This window comes from Pseudomassariella vexata (genome assembly GCF_002105095.1).
Source record: "Pseudomassariella vexata strain CBS 129021 chromosome Unknown BCR38scaffold_1, whole genome shotgun sequence".
Taxonomy (NCBI): domain Eukaryota; kingdom Fungi; phylum Ascomycota; class Sordariomycetes; order Amphisphaeriales; family Pseudomassariaceae; genus Pseudomassariella; species Pseudomassariella vexata.
In genome coordinates this window covers 1,895,528-1,910,027 of record NW_024467956.1, presented here as the reverse complement: position 1 = coordinate 1,910,027, position 14,500 = coordinate 1,895,528, and the positions used below count along the sequence as shown (strand labels likewise).

General features: G+C 47.8%; 4 protein-coding genes across 4 annotated transcripts; 3 read left to right on the top strand and 1 right to left on the bottom strand.

The window, feature by feature from the left end:
• Positions 1-525: 525 nt before the first annotated feature.
• Positions 526-2,377, top strand: BCR38DRAFT_479917 (uncharacterized protein; the record flags this gene model as incomplete). Its single annotated transcript, XM_040863219.1, has 6 exons — positions 526-801; positions 869-1,082; positions 1,147-1,318; positions 1,391-1,619; positions 1,674-2,050; positions 2,119-2,377. The coding sequence occupies 6 exons, from the start codon at positions 526-528 to the stop codon at positions 2,375-2,377; spliced, it is 1,527 nt and encodes a 508-aa protein (XP_040721017.1).
• A 2,313-nt stretch (positions 2,378-4,690) lies between these two features.
• On the bottom strand, positions 4,691-6,612 carry BCR38DRAFT_416757 (short chain dehydrogenase). The gene is made up of 8 exons (XM_040859126.1): positions 6,179-6,612; positions 5,873-6,094; positions 5,796-5,803; positions 5,487-5,733; positions 5,308-5,393; positions 5,191-5,247; positions 5,003-5,139; positions 4,691-4,940 (listed from the first exon to the last, which is right to left on the bottom strand). Exons 1-8 carry the CDS (start codon positions 6,214-6,216, stop codon positions 4,878-4,880), a joined length of 858 nt encoding a protein of 285 aa, XP_040721016.1. The 5' UTR covers positions 6,217-6,612; the 3' UTR covers positions 4,691-4,877.
• A 2,401-nt stretch (positions 6,613-9,013) lies between these two features.
• BCR38DRAFT_358843 (uncharacterized protein) lies at positions 9,014-10,962 on the top strand. Its single transcript, XM_040857140.1, has 5 exons — positions 9,014-9,321; positions 9,385-9,601; positions 9,663-10,048; positions 10,106-10,482; positions 10,547-10,962. The coding sequence occupies exons 1-5, from the start codon at positions 9,073-9,075 to the stop codon at positions 10,806-10,808; spliced, it is 1,491 nt and encodes a 496-aa protein (XP_040721015.1). The 5' UTR covers positions 9,014-9,072; the 3' UTR covers positions 10,809-10,962.
• A 1,092-nt stretch (positions 10,963-12,054) lies between these two features.
• Positions 12,055-12,741, top strand: BCR38DRAFT_479914 (uncharacterized protein; the record flags this gene model as incomplete). The annotated part of the gene is made up of 1 exon (XM_040863218.1): positions 12,055-12,741. One exon carries the CDS (start codon positions 12,055-12,057, stop codon positions 12,739-12,741), a length of 687 nt encoding a protein of 228 aa, XP_040721014.1.
• Positions 12,742-14,500: the final 1,759 nt, after the last annotated feature.

The following is a 14,500-nucleotide window of genomic DNA, read 5'->3' as shown; positions in this document are numbered from 1 at the left end:
ATGGTAACACCAACCTAAGCTCATCATAGGGGGCGGATGGCGGCTTACCAAATCCTCTGATCCTTCCGTCAAGCCTTTGCACTCTTCCTTCATCATTAAAAGTGAAATCAACACCAATGACACCACTAGAGGTCTCGATGACTTACCGAAGAGCCCGTCGAAATGAATACGCCAGCTACGGCCGCCATCTATCATAGCCCTGCCTCATCCATGGCGTCTCTTCCTTCGGCGCTAATACGCCTACCATCTGCCTGGAGCAGCTGATGTGAAGGGCTTTACATGCCAGCAGTACGACATCCTGAACAGAAGCCATGGTCAAAGCGGGACTACGGTGGCGTGGCCGGATGGTGGACGAGGTGTCTCACGCTTTGTTTAGGTAGTCATTGAGGGCAACGTGAGGACGCCTAAACTATTTAATTCAACGATACGATTTAAAAAACCGAGAATGCCGACCTCAGGATCCTCATTATCCGTCTCTCGTCCAATTCTGGGCTTGCTCTACATTCTCTAACAGCAGAAACAGCTATGGCTTCACTCTTCCGCATTGCTGCGCTTCTTTTTCCATTGGCCGCTTCTGGCCTTCACATATCAACGACTCTGGAGTATAGCCACTTTACGCGGCGCCTGGTGAACATAACTCAAGCTCAGCACGAGCTAGGCTCGCACTTATCTTCAGCGGCGACGATATTTGGTCCCACGGACCCCGACTGGGCCAATGCGACGGAGCGGTACACAACATACGCGCCGCCAAAGATCCAACTCGTGGTGGTGCCGGGCATAGAGTCTGATATTCCCACGATAGTAATTCATATCCTTAATCAAGGTTCCAGTCGGGAGATAGGCTAATGTACATGACCTTGTTCTCCAGGTCAAATGGTCCAACCAGAACAGCCTGCCGTTCCTCGTCAAGAACCGCGGTCATTCTTTAACGAGCTCGACTGGAAAGTTCAATGGCATTCAGATCGACATGTCTGGTCTGCGGAACATCGACATCCAACCCGATGGAAAGACGGCATGGTTCCAAGGCGGAACCTATGATGGCCAAGTGATGGAGTACCTTTGGGATCGAGGCTATGTCGCGAGTGAGTCAAGCATATGAAAAATCTTCTCAAATCCACTTTAGGTTACTGATTTGCCTATTTCTAGCAACTGGATCCTGCGCTTGCGTTGGGATGATGGGCCCAGGGCTTGGCGGCGGTCACGGACGCTATCAAGGCCTATACAGCTTGATCAGCGACAACCTGGTCAACTTAAATGTCGTACTAGCAGACGGCTCTGCTGTCGTAGTGAATGAGACTGAGAACTCGGGCCTGTGGTGGTAAGTGCTCCTTAAGGACAGGAGTAATTTCGTCGGGTTCCCAGGCTGGGGTACTGACCGGACGATATATAGGGGCATGCAGGGCGCAGGACACAACTTCGGCATTGTCACCAGCTTCGAACTCAAGATTTATCCGAAGAACCTCGACACATGGCACTACCATAACTACATCTTTACCCAGGATAAGCTTGAACCATTCTTCGACGCTTTGAACACACTTCACAATAACGGGTCCACTCCCGTGCTCATGGCTTTGGAAATGGGTGGATTTGCCATGGATCCAACCATCAGTGAGACAGAAGTATTGCTTCCCCTCCTTTCCCATCACTGCACAGATATTAACTGAGTACACTAGGCTATCCTCACGTGGTCTTTTGGATACGCTGGCCCAGCCGAAGATGCCGAGAAGTTGCTCGAGCCATTCAACCAGCTTGGCCCCGTCCATGAGGACACTGGCGACGTCCCATTCCCTGATATCCCAGCGGCTATGGGGACTGGACAAGATGAGCCCATCTGCTCAGGAAATCAGACGCACATACAATCGTCAGCCGGCTTGCAGGTGTACAATATCACTGCGGAACGCCAGATATATACTCATTTCAACCAGATGATTGCAGATCACCCTGAGTTCGCCGTCTCTGTCGCTTTTCACGAGGGCTACGCAACCGAGGCCGTCACCAAAGTCGACCCGGCTCTCTCGGCCGTCCCGTACCGGGACTACTACCTCCTCACGTGAGTGACAAAGCAATTTGTGCCAAAATCTTACATGATAAGAGCTAATGGGCATCTTTACCACGCAGATACTTCGAGGTCAAGGTCCCCACCGACACTTCTACTGAGCTGAAAGACCTGGCTCACAAGTACTCCCAAGAGATCCGAGACCTATGGAATGCCGGTGCTCCGGATCTCAAGCCCTTGACCTACGTAAACTACGCCTTCGGTGACGAGTCACTGGAATCCATATATGGTTACGAGCCTTGGCGATTGGAAAGACTGCGCGGTCTGAAGCAACAGTATGATCCGAACAATGCGTTTGCCTATTACAATCCGATTATATGAAGTCTCTACGCTCTGTGAGGGTTTGAACGTGACTTCATATGCTTTAACTTCATATGCTTTAAAGTATCACAGTTCTTTATTTTTGTTCATATATTAGTTTGTATACGTACTTGGCAGACTTAGACTTGGAATACAATCTATTAAATATATTAACGTAGTCCACAAGCGAACGGGTCACCCAACCGAACGGGTCACGCCCATAGCAAAAAACAGAACTAAACTTCCTAACTTTACCACGCAACTAATTCTCGATGGATTCTGCTCAAAAAGAATCTCAATTACTCCTTGCAACTCAGACTATCAGAAATGACTCAACACTTAGTATCCGACGTGCTGCAACAATCTGCAAAGTCTCGAATACTACTCTCCAGGCGCGTCTTCAAAAACGTCAATCACGTCGCAATATCGAAGCCAACGGTCGGAATTTAACAAAACTAGAAGAAAATACGATTATTCAAAGGATAATTGAGCTAGATTCGCAAGCATTTCCTCCCCGGCTAAGTGCTGTTGAAGATATGGCAAACCGACTGCTACGCGACTCGCATATCACAAAGGAGGACTTTCTTCCGGCATTTTGCGACGCGTTCAAGAAGAGCCTGACCGAAAGCAATATTCGTGCAGGCTTTCAAGGGGCTGGGCTTGTGCCTTTAAGCCCAGATATTGTTATTGAGAAGCTGGATGTGAAATTACAGACTCCAACGTCCTCCCGGCCCCCTACGCGGGAAACCCTTCCTTGGGCTTCTCGGACGCCAAACAACCCAACCGAGGCTACTTCGCAATCCGAATTTATTAAATCTCGAATTGACAGGCATCAAAATAGCTCCCATACGTCAATTTACGATTCTATCGATCAGTTTTCGAAATGAGCGCGGAGTATTATGCATAAGATGGCTTTACTCCAAGCTGAGGTCGCCGAACTTCGAGAGGCAAATGCTCTAATTAGCAAGCGGCGCAGGGCCAAAAAACACGAGTACGGCTTGGAGGATCACTTAATTCACAAGACGTACAAGATCTTCAAGATCAAAAGGACGTTGCGCAGCAAGTACAGAAGGAAATGCGTGGAAATAGCGCTGGATCAAATCGTGGCCAGCCACGGCAACGGCGCTGTGGCGTATGCGGGAAGACCGGGCATAATGCGCGAACCTGTCAGGTAGAGATAGAATCATCTGGGCAAGAGTATTCTGAGTAGTTTTAATTGATTTACGGCGTTGTGGTTGCGAAATCGTGTTGAATTCCATGTTTTGCTAGTTGGCGTGACCCGTTCGCTTGTGGACTAACGTGAATGTACACCGAGCTGGCCACCCTTACATAACCTCGCATAGAAATTTTACGATAGTAAAACCACAACGCGGTAAATCAATTGAAACTACTCTGAATCTTCCTCTCCAGAAGATGGCAATGCGATGTTACAAGTTCGCGCATTATGCCCAGTCCCGTTGCAAATACCACAGCGCCTCGGGCGCGTTTTTACGCGTTTGGAGGGTGCTTCGGGGGACTTGGTACGTTTTTGCCGCTTGTCGGAGACTAAGTTTTTGGTCATTTTTGAGAGCTTGAAGGGCTAGCATTAAGTCTGCTTCGTTGTATGACTTTGCCATAATTGGTTGTTGAGAAAATCAAACATTAAGTTGGCCGGTCGCGTTGGCGCATGAAAGTGGCCAGCTCGGTGTCATGGCCAGCTCGGTGTACATTCACGTTACGTTAATAAAAATACTGTTAAATAAACTTTGAACGTTGTTCCAGCTCAAATCCGCAACAATTTGAACGGGCTCCCTACTGGCGATTCCTCGTTTCATGCTATTAAGCTTTGTGAAAAGCACTTTTGATGCGTGCACCTAGGGGGGAGGATGCTATAATGCAGCAGTGCGCAACGTTATAGCATCTAATTGAATGGGATTCACCTAACCAGTGGGTCCCCCTACCTTTTCATATCAACTTTGAAGAGAAGACCGGCTTTTCCAGAAGCGTCCATGAGGTACTGATGACGAAAGGACTAATATAATAATTGACTGATTCTAAATCCAGAACTAACCCACAGCGTTAAGACTTTTCATCGTTCACTTTCACTACTTCAGGCTTCTTGGTAGAAGTTGGACAATATGGGCCCTGTGGGCCATGTGGGTCCTATACTTGCCACTATCGCCACCTAGAACGGCGACCATCCCCACATACCTCTATTACGAGAAATGTGGCGAGGATAGAACATTCCCTACTTATCTATATGCTTCTACAACTTGTCTGAATTAATCAGCAAGTCTACCATTCATTGACTATATAAGAACCCTTTTGTTTCCATACATAGACCCTCGAGGAGAGGACCAGAGTTAGCTACAATACATACAGGTTAGGCATATGTGCCCTCCTTTTGCTCCTTCAACGGGAACATAAAATCCAAGTGTAGATCAACACGATTAGGTGGGGTTTAGTTATCTGATACCTTATGATTGGCCATCATCTTTTACGAAAACACTACCTATATTGGTCGGCTCAAAGCTTAATCTCCTCAGCCTTCCTTAAAGCTACCTTCGAGTGTCTTCAGGTTAAACCACCTGTAGAAGAGCCAATCCTTCAAATTAAGTTTACAATTAGTAATTTTGTATAACCTATCAGGCGCCGAGATCTACGTACGAAGGTTGTGCGGGGGAGAAACGTATCCAGCATCCTCACCAGCAGTGTTGAGTTCCCGTGCCAGAACCACGCAGGTGGTGACGGCGTCAGGACCGTGGCCACGACTCCCCTGGCGTACTCATCCGGAGTCATGGTATCTGGATCAATTCAATGAATAAGAAGCTTTCGATTCCCAAAGGACCACTCACTGGGCGTTCTATTGACATGAGCTTTGAAAATGTCTGCTATGGGAGCATAGATCGAATCTAAGATAACGTCGTCAGACCCTCAATGATCCACACAGACTCCCAAAGGAGGCCACCTACTATCTGGCAACGCACGACTGTCACGCACATCACTCTTGAGAATGTTCGTAGAAACCTCTCCTGAAATGATGTTTACTACCCGTACACTGTACAACAACAGCCCAGCGAATTAGCCTTTTCATTCACACCGTACAAGATAGTCATCAATCGAATCATGATCATATGCAATGTATGCTTACCCGAAAGGCTTCATCTCAACGCGCAACGTGTTGCCGTAGTGATGCAGCGCGGCCTTAGTTGCATTGTACGAGGCCCCGAAGATATACGGGCACACGCCGCCGATTGACCCGATGTTGACAATGGCGCCTCGGGCATGGACGATCATCTTGTGAAAGTGATGAACCATGCGCATTGGTCCAAACACGTTCACTGCGAACATCCTTTCCACCTGCCGCACATCTGTATCGGCCGCCGTCATGGTGTAACCTGGCAGAGTCAGTGGCATGATAGAGAGGCCTCTCACTCACAGCAGGAGGACAGGTACGTACATATGCCGCTGTCATAATGTTCAGCAGGTCCCTTTGTGGTGTTCAATGTCTTGTGCAGGCACTTGCGAGCTACTTACGCGTTGTTGACCAGGACATCGAGGTTGCCGTCTGTAATGCTCTCGACTTGCTTCTTGAACGGCAGCATCTCCTCCTCGTTGGTGACATTGAGATCTACTACATGGATCTGGGGATGGTCCAAGTGCTTTCTTCCCTCCTGGGGGAGAAGTGTCGCAATGACGACGCAGCCATTTTTGACAAAGTGCTTCGCGAGAGCGTGACCAATACCGCCCTCGCCGCACCTAGGAACCGTCAGCAGGAGGGGCATGAGTTGAAGTACAGGACTTATTCAATAGCACAGAGTCACTGGTAGAGCCCCAACTCACCCGGTGATGAGAACGTATTTGTTTCGTTGAGTAGTCATTGTGCACAAGCGTATCAAACTCAAGTACAAGTAAAGGCTATGGAATTGGAATTCGTAGGCAATGGTGTTTACGATACACGATGATATACTTTCATGGTTCAAAGTCCATATCTTACGCTATAGGTCAGCGATTTTTGCTAAGGCCTTCCAGTATCTTGTCTCCGCGCAGAACTCGATTATTACACCGCATGGTTCTCTCAGCAGTCCAGAGCGATCTCGCAACGAGCTCTAATCCATGAAGCGATTATCTCTTGCAGCAGTACCGGACCAGCGAGACAAGGTCTGTTTTTAGAACACGGCAGATGAAAGGCGAGCTGGTTTCGATCCAGAGCGCCACTTCCAAGAGTGCATAACCTAGTTGGAGGAATCTCACTGCATCGTGGGGGCCTTGTATAAGTACGTACCTATGGTGTAATGCATATATGTATAGCCGCACGCCCTGAGGTGATATTAAAGCGACATGCAGCCATCCGGAACCAAATCATCCAAGTTTTTATGCGGTCAGCTTATGATGCTTGAAAACAATCAGGCTGTGAACGAACGAAATGGCTCGGCAACTTTTATAAAATATCTCGCTAATGAAAAGATACAAAATAATAGAAAAAAACGGCAGCTGTTCTTTTAGTGGTAATTTACTATTAACTCGAGTTTTATACGTATTGCTATATCTTTCACAAAGTTCTCTTATACAAGGCCTTCTAGACTTCAATTTCAGGTAGCGTCCGGATGCATTTGTCCACAGCCTGACAATTGCCCCGTTTTGTCTTATGCAAGCCTGACCCCAGCTTCGGACAAGCAGTCTACGGCTGCTAGCTACATATATGGCCCCCTTTCCGGACCGATCTGAAAGTAAGACCTCGTTATGGCAGGGAAAAGTAACGTTGGGGGCAACGATACAAGGTTCAGGCATGTGAGGCATGCGAGGCACGCTCACCTGCAGACAATTATATAGATCCTTCATCCTTCGGGAATAAATTGTAAAGGAGATAGGCCGCGTCGGCCAATAAAGAGGCAGTACAACGGAATACAGATAACGTGAAGCACAAGTAAATGGATTTCGATCCACTCATCTTTCTTTGCTTTGACCGAAGTCCAAGGCTTCCGAACCAATTTTCTTCTCCACCAAGGCGATTATGCTCCCCATCCGGTCTGGAAGACCGAGCTGTCCACATCACCCTTCATCTTCAGCACATTTACTTCCATGGTTTCTAACAATAAAACCCCTCCTCCTATTGGCTCTGCTTACGATGTCCCTTCTTCCCTCATTCAACAACTATCGTCATGTCACTGGCAAACTAGGCGCATGATAAGTTCCTTTCGAGAGGCATTGCAAATCTAGTACGGTCTGAGACACCTTGATCGAAGCGATCTTTCTCAGAATTACTACAAGCAAGCGTCAGTGCAACTCCCGAATTTTGGGCAAATGCTCACTTGTCACTCCGCTTAACGCAGCTTTCTCTTTCAGCCACCAGTGCCGGGGAAAGTTGGACACAACTAAATGACAACTCCAAAAACATCGTGGCCGCTGACATCTTGTCATTTTCACCTCATGGCGGCTCTTCTAACGCAATTGGGACCTTTCGATCTGCCAGTGAACGGCGGTCCCATGATCGTGATACCGTTCCATTTGACCGCTGATACAGAATTGCCGTCGTTCATTTGCAAAGATATAAGCGTCTGCCCTTATTCCCATTACTTTCCAAGCTCTCATACATTTGGCCTGTGAATCAGGTGAAATGCTTCTCATCGTAGAGAATGATTTGTGAGGACGATTGAACTTTTTCACAGAAACTGCGACGGCTCATCCAAAGTGTTTAGCCTTAAAGCCGCTCCAGATAGATTAAACACATTGCTAAAACATCACGATTGGAACAAGACATGCTGTTACATCCGATCTGCTTTCTTAATTTACGCTCCGCAGTCCCGGGGCGACTAAAAATATACTCTCTTAAGGGTAATGGTGTGCGCTTTTCCTACGAGTAAGAATAGACATAACAGGTCTGTTGAGACGATAAATCCCGAGGTGATTGCCAGGTCTAATCCAGATTTTCTATTGAGAGCAACATTCGAAGACTCAAATGTAAATCTAATGGCCTACAAATTATCACAGGCTGGCACGGACGAAACGCAGCTGCTGCGCGGTCATGAGCTGGAAACACCGGTAGTTCCAATTAAAGGACATGACAACATCGATTCCGAGCCGATAGCTGTCACGCGGCACCCTCGTGACTACCTCCTATCTCACATTAAAGTGGGTATCTTCACTGTGCTAGACGGCTTTGGGGCGTTCTCAGGGGGTCTGGCTACCTTTGATGACGCTGCTTCGGGGCAGCTTTACGTCCTAATTGATCTGTGCCAAGCTTGTTCCTGCCTTGACAAGTTCAGTGGATCATTGCGTGAAACCTTAGTAAGCTTAACAAATCACGGTGGGCCTAGAAGCTGAAAATAATAACCCCCAATTCGAATACACGATAATGGTCATCCGACACTGTCTTCCCAACCACTATCAGGCCATAGAAGTATGTGCAACCCGGCCTGTCAGTGCCAGGGAGCTGGGTAGGCTCAGCTCCTTCGAGGCCTCCTCTAATCCTTCATACCGCCCCTCAGCGCTATCCAACACCTGGGTGCTGAACCCCCTATTGACAGCTTTGAGTGAGCCCTGCGCCTCAAACTCCACCGAAGAAAGATTCCAGCAAGCTGAGAACGACGTCCATGGTGCTTACCCGGCGGCGAGATGGAGGATCTCGCGCCGCGAATATTACGGAACGAATTTGATATAAATATGGACTGGTGCTCTCTTGGCCTGATCTTGGAGCGTGCTCACACACATCTCCAGAATACCAAGACCAGGACAAGATGCGTTATTCACAAGCTCTCCTCTTTGCTGGCTCTTTGGCCGAAGGTGGTGTTGCCTCGTCATTATACCCTCAACATCAATCTGGCCTAGCAGCCATCCTGGGCAATTCGAGTTGGTCCGCAGGTACCGCCATCTCGTATCCCAATAGCACATCCTTCATCGACTCCACGCTGAGATGGACTATCTACGCTCCTCCTTCGTACCAGGCGGTCATTTCGCCTAGTACAGAGGGCGATGTAGTGCAAGCAGTAAATGCTCCTACCTTTCCTCCTGCAACAGTCCAGCTTGAGATTCATACTAACAGACCATAGGTCAATTTGGCACGACGGAATAATATTTCCTTTCTGGCAACTGGAGGCAGGCATGGGTATTCGACAACATTGGGAGAGTTGCAAAACGGTCTTGCCATTGATCTGACCCTCCTCAACCACGTCAGCATAGATAAGGATGCGGCCCAACTCACCATTGGCCCAGGGGTACGATTTCGAGATATTTTTGGGCCCCTCTATGAGGCTGGGTTCGAGATCCGTGAGTAGACGAACAGTCTTCGGTCACTTTATTACGTGTTTTATACTGAACTGTCATGTAGAAACCGGGACTTGCAGCTGTGTTGGCATGATGGGAGCGACACTCGGTGGCGGTATCGGGCGCTTGCACGGCATACACGGGCTGATCATCGATGCTCTTCTGTCTGTGCGCCTTGTGACAGCCGGTGGTCAAATCGTTGAGGCATCAGAGACTACCAATCCGGATTTGTTCTGGGGTGTCCGCGGCGCCGGTCAGAACTTCGGTATCGTCGTTTCAGCAACTTACAAGCTTCATCCCCTAACCAAAGGCGGTGTCTGGACAAGTGCCGATATCCTGTTCACGCCCGAGAAGAACGTGTCGTACTTCGAGACCGTAGAGAAGATGCTTCCTCTGCCTGCCGGGCTGACAGTGGAGACTATCATGAACTACAACGGTACTCTTGAATCCGTAAGTTAATCCTGATTCATTATGGGGGGGAATCTGTTATGCTAATACACTGCATAGCCACAACTTATGCTGAGCGTTGTGTACGCGGGGCCTCAAGACGAGGCTCTTGAGGCCATGAAGCCTATCCTCGACCTTGAACCATCGTATTCTCTCATTAAAGAGATTCCATGGACGGAACTCAGCACGCAGACGACTTTCCTCCTCGACGGACCGGTCTGTGTTGATCACCAGATCTACGACATCTACGCTGTCAACCTCCGTAACTTTTCTGTTCCTACCATGGCCAGCAGCTTTGAGAAGCTGGCCCAGTTCTGGAAAGAGCAACCGGCTGGACGCAATTCGGTCATCGTGCTTGAGACTTGGCCGGTTCAGGCAGCGACGGCGGTCCCAAATGACGCCACGGCCTACCCCTGGCGAGACGCCACTACCTATGTGTAAGTGTTCTCCCGCTTTACCCACCGTGACAAACAGGCATGCTAACATGTATTCCCTTCAAAGTATGATTCAAATGAGATGGGACAATGTTGGCGACCCCGTGCAGGGCCCAGCTGATGTCCTTGGGCCTGAGATCCGCAGCGACATGGCTGCGACCTCCGGATATGACGACCTTACTGTCTACGTCAACTACGCGTGGGGAGACGAGACTATTGAGCAGATCTATGGGAAGGAAAAGCTACCGAAGTTGGCTCAACTCAAGGCTCAGTATGATCCTGATAACGCTTTTGGCTTCTATCATGCTCTTCCTATGTCGTACCCCTGAGGCGACGTTTAACATCGGTAAATAGCAGTCTTCTCTTCTTCATCTTTATCTTCTGTTTACATTTTTAGATCTACTATATCTGGAGCGGTGGGCAACTATAGACATAGAATGAACAGGCAAACTTTAAAATAAATACATGTGACAACATTTGGCAATAAATTTTCGATTATTGATGATGGATTATTGATGATGAAAAATAAAGAAGAAGAAGATGATGATTGTGTGCTTTGAACCCTTACAACCAACCAGGGAGTTCTTCCATCAGACCATCAACTATGCCATTGAATACCTCATCTATTTATTTGGGCATCTTCCAGTCGTGTGTGATTTTAGGTTTCCATTTTGCAGTTGGATTAATCATGTTTTAGCTCGGGCGCGGTTGCTCTTATAAGTTATACTTTAGTCTATTCTCAATGAGCTAGTGATTATGTCGGCTCAGTTGGGTAGCATGCAGTTGAACAAAACTGAGCAATCCTGTAAATTAGATCTGTCTGCTATATATGATGAAGAGCAACGATCCTCGTTTGTCATCTCGTTAAGTTTCAAAAACACTAACTTCTACGGGAATAAAAACATGTGAATACTTCCTGACTTTTGAGTATATTTATGCTGTCCGTCGTCCTAAGTCTGAATTCCCTTTTGTGCAAAATGACCAGCAGACTTGAAAGAATCGTAAACTGTACAAGGGCCCTTGCACCTTCGCGTTCCGAGCACGGGGATAAGAGCATTCACGTGGCTTTAGGGCTGAACTGCAAGGTACCTGACCGGATAGTTCGCGGAATTAATGGCTATAAATCCGGGAACTAGGAAATGCACATTTTTGCCCTTGTAAGACACCCTTGGTTACCAGGTCGGATTGGTCACCATATGGTCTTGCCTGTAATCCTGTAGGATCTCTTAGCTGAGAAACACAAAATGATACAGGTACCCGATGAATTGCAAAAATGGTATCCTTCATGAAGGATCATCAGCTTGCCATAACAGGATCTGGCCGATTCAGCCGTAGCTGACCGGAAACCACAGGTCACTCTACTTGATTTTCCGTACACGTGATATTTTGTCACCAGGTATTCGTGAATCCTGAAAGTATTTATTTGGTTCTATATCTTGGGCATCATTCCTGCACCTGAAGCATATCTTGTTATCCTTTGTACTACGAACCCAAGTATTCATTTACACATAACAAGATCAAAGACGCTCATTCGATATCATGTTTCTTGGCAAAATCTTTGCTATTATTCCCATAATGACAGCACTTGGCGTGAACGCTCAGCCTGCCGACCTTCAAGTCATTATCCAGAAAGGGACACCGACAGCAGATGTCAGCGGAGCTGAGCTGGACGCAGCAAAGAGGGTGCTGGCTTTTCTGAAGGGCCAGATCGGCGGCGATGAAATCCAAACGTTACTTGCAGGCGAGATCGCGGCTGCCAACACATACTGGCATCAGCTGCTCGCCAATTCGACAGGCCAGTGGACACCAGTTGAGGCCCAAGCGAAGGCGGTCGTAGACCCCAGCATCCTGAACTCCCAGTCGTTTGCCAAGTGGATGGAGTCAGCAGGCAACGGGTATCCCAACGACCTGATCGCAGGGCACCCAGAGATCTACTTCGAAGAAGAGCCGTCGAACGTGATCCAAAGCTGGGGCGGCGGTCCCATCACACAGTTCTCGCATGACCCGGTTGACAAGCAGCCCTTCATGCCCGACCTCCTTGGATGGAACATCACCGCAACGGTTTCGCAGACCTTGCGTGACAATACGACCTTTAGCTACGCCGTTAGTGCTATCAAGGAGGACGCTGACGGTTTTGCGCTTTACTTTGCAGTCTATCTGCCTATAAATGCGCCGGAGGACCGCGTGGTTGGGCTGAGGAATTATCTCACCGTCGAATGTACGAACTGGTTGAAATATGCGTACCAGTTTGCCACTAGATAGAAATGAAGGGAACATAGCTTGAGCGTTGTATTAGGGCATTGCATCAGACGGCTGGAAACACTACAGAGAACGTATGTAGGAGTAGCTTTCCCAAATTCTGGATACTAGATAATATAATTATCTTGAGCGAGTTGACAATGGGTTTCAGCTATGCATAGGTATGATCGGCTGTGAACATAGCTTCTATATCATTAGGCAAATCCTTAGATATCCTTCGTCTAAGCTAAGTAATAAGGTCTTTAGCGTGTACAGAAATCAAAATAGCAATGTCACAGGACGATGTTACAAGAGGCTTTCAAGGGTCGCTCTTCGGTGGGAAAAGTATGAAAATTGTCTTTGTAGCTCGGCTAATCCAGCAGTGATCTAGCTAAGGCAAAATTACACAACAGCTTGACTTGCACCTGTGACTAATTGCCATACGATCACGATAAAGACTCTTTAAGTTTATCAAACATGCGTGATCTACGAAATACTCAGAAACTGACTACCGGCAGGCAGATGACAGTCGCAGGCAACTTTTCTCTTAGTTCTAGTCTATCGGCATAGTAGCTTGCGTTCTGTTACTGGATGGGTAATTATCCGTGGATCGCTTTCAGTATAAGACGCAGCTCTTTTCATCGCCCTTTGGTTTCTTCGCGGTCGCATAACTCACTATTCTCTGACGTGATAGTTTGCAACATCTCTCGAGAAATCAAAATTATATCACCTTGGACAGATCTTAGCTGAGCTATTAATAAGTCTTACCGGCAGGAACCACAATATCATGCCTCTGCATCAGCCGACGAGTCTGTACGGCTACTGTAAACATGACTCCAATATTGGCGTTTCTTGGCTTGTAACAAGGAACGATCTCGTGTCTTCAATTGGAGGATAACGAGAAACGGATTTCGAGAGCGGAGAAACGGGTGCAGCCAGGGATCACAGCGAGGCAAAGAAGGACCCGCTACAACCTAACAGACCAGCTCCATAATTCCGGATAGCTTCGTGGCATGTGGTAGACGGTCTGGAGACATGATGATAAGTGACGTCCACGTTAAGAACAGAAAGACCAGATGATCACGAGATGAGGAGGATATGAATAGAGGCGCAAGAACGCCTGTGTTCTGTAGGAGAAGAGAAGAATGAGAAGAATGATAAAAGAAGGAAGGAGGTCACTCATTTATATGGAAGGCAGTTTGTTGCATATCCCCAACTAAGCCACAGTCAGTGGTCAGTTTGCCGGAGCATTGCCTATATAAGCTCGCATTAGACACTTCTCATGTCTACTTTCTCTCCTATTTGTACCCAAATTCACAGCGCCAGCTCGTTATACCCTTGTCGTCGTAACTGCCACTGACTCACCGGCTTCCCATACTGCTCTAGTTATTTGTCAAGCTCATCTTCATATTTACTAGATGCCAGGCCATCAAATAGGTTTGCATAGTCTTTTCTGATTCCAGAGACTGATTCTTCTGATCTTCGAAGAACGGATTCAAGAGCCGGGCGGTCTGAGTAAGTTGTTCGACACCAAACAGGTGAGAAGCATCTCGCCGGATGGTTTTGGGATTCTGCCACTTTTCAGCAGAGCGGTGCTTCTGGATTTATCGAGTGTGCGCGACTCTTAACCTTATCAGCCTGGAGCTGCAGCTATCCAATATTTCGGGACTACAAGTCCATCGGCCCTACTGGTAATGTACTTGTTGACTTGTATGTAACGGCTTAGGGCTAGGGGCGGAGGCTGCACAGCTACGCTCTGGCCCCAATTAAAATATTGCTCCTG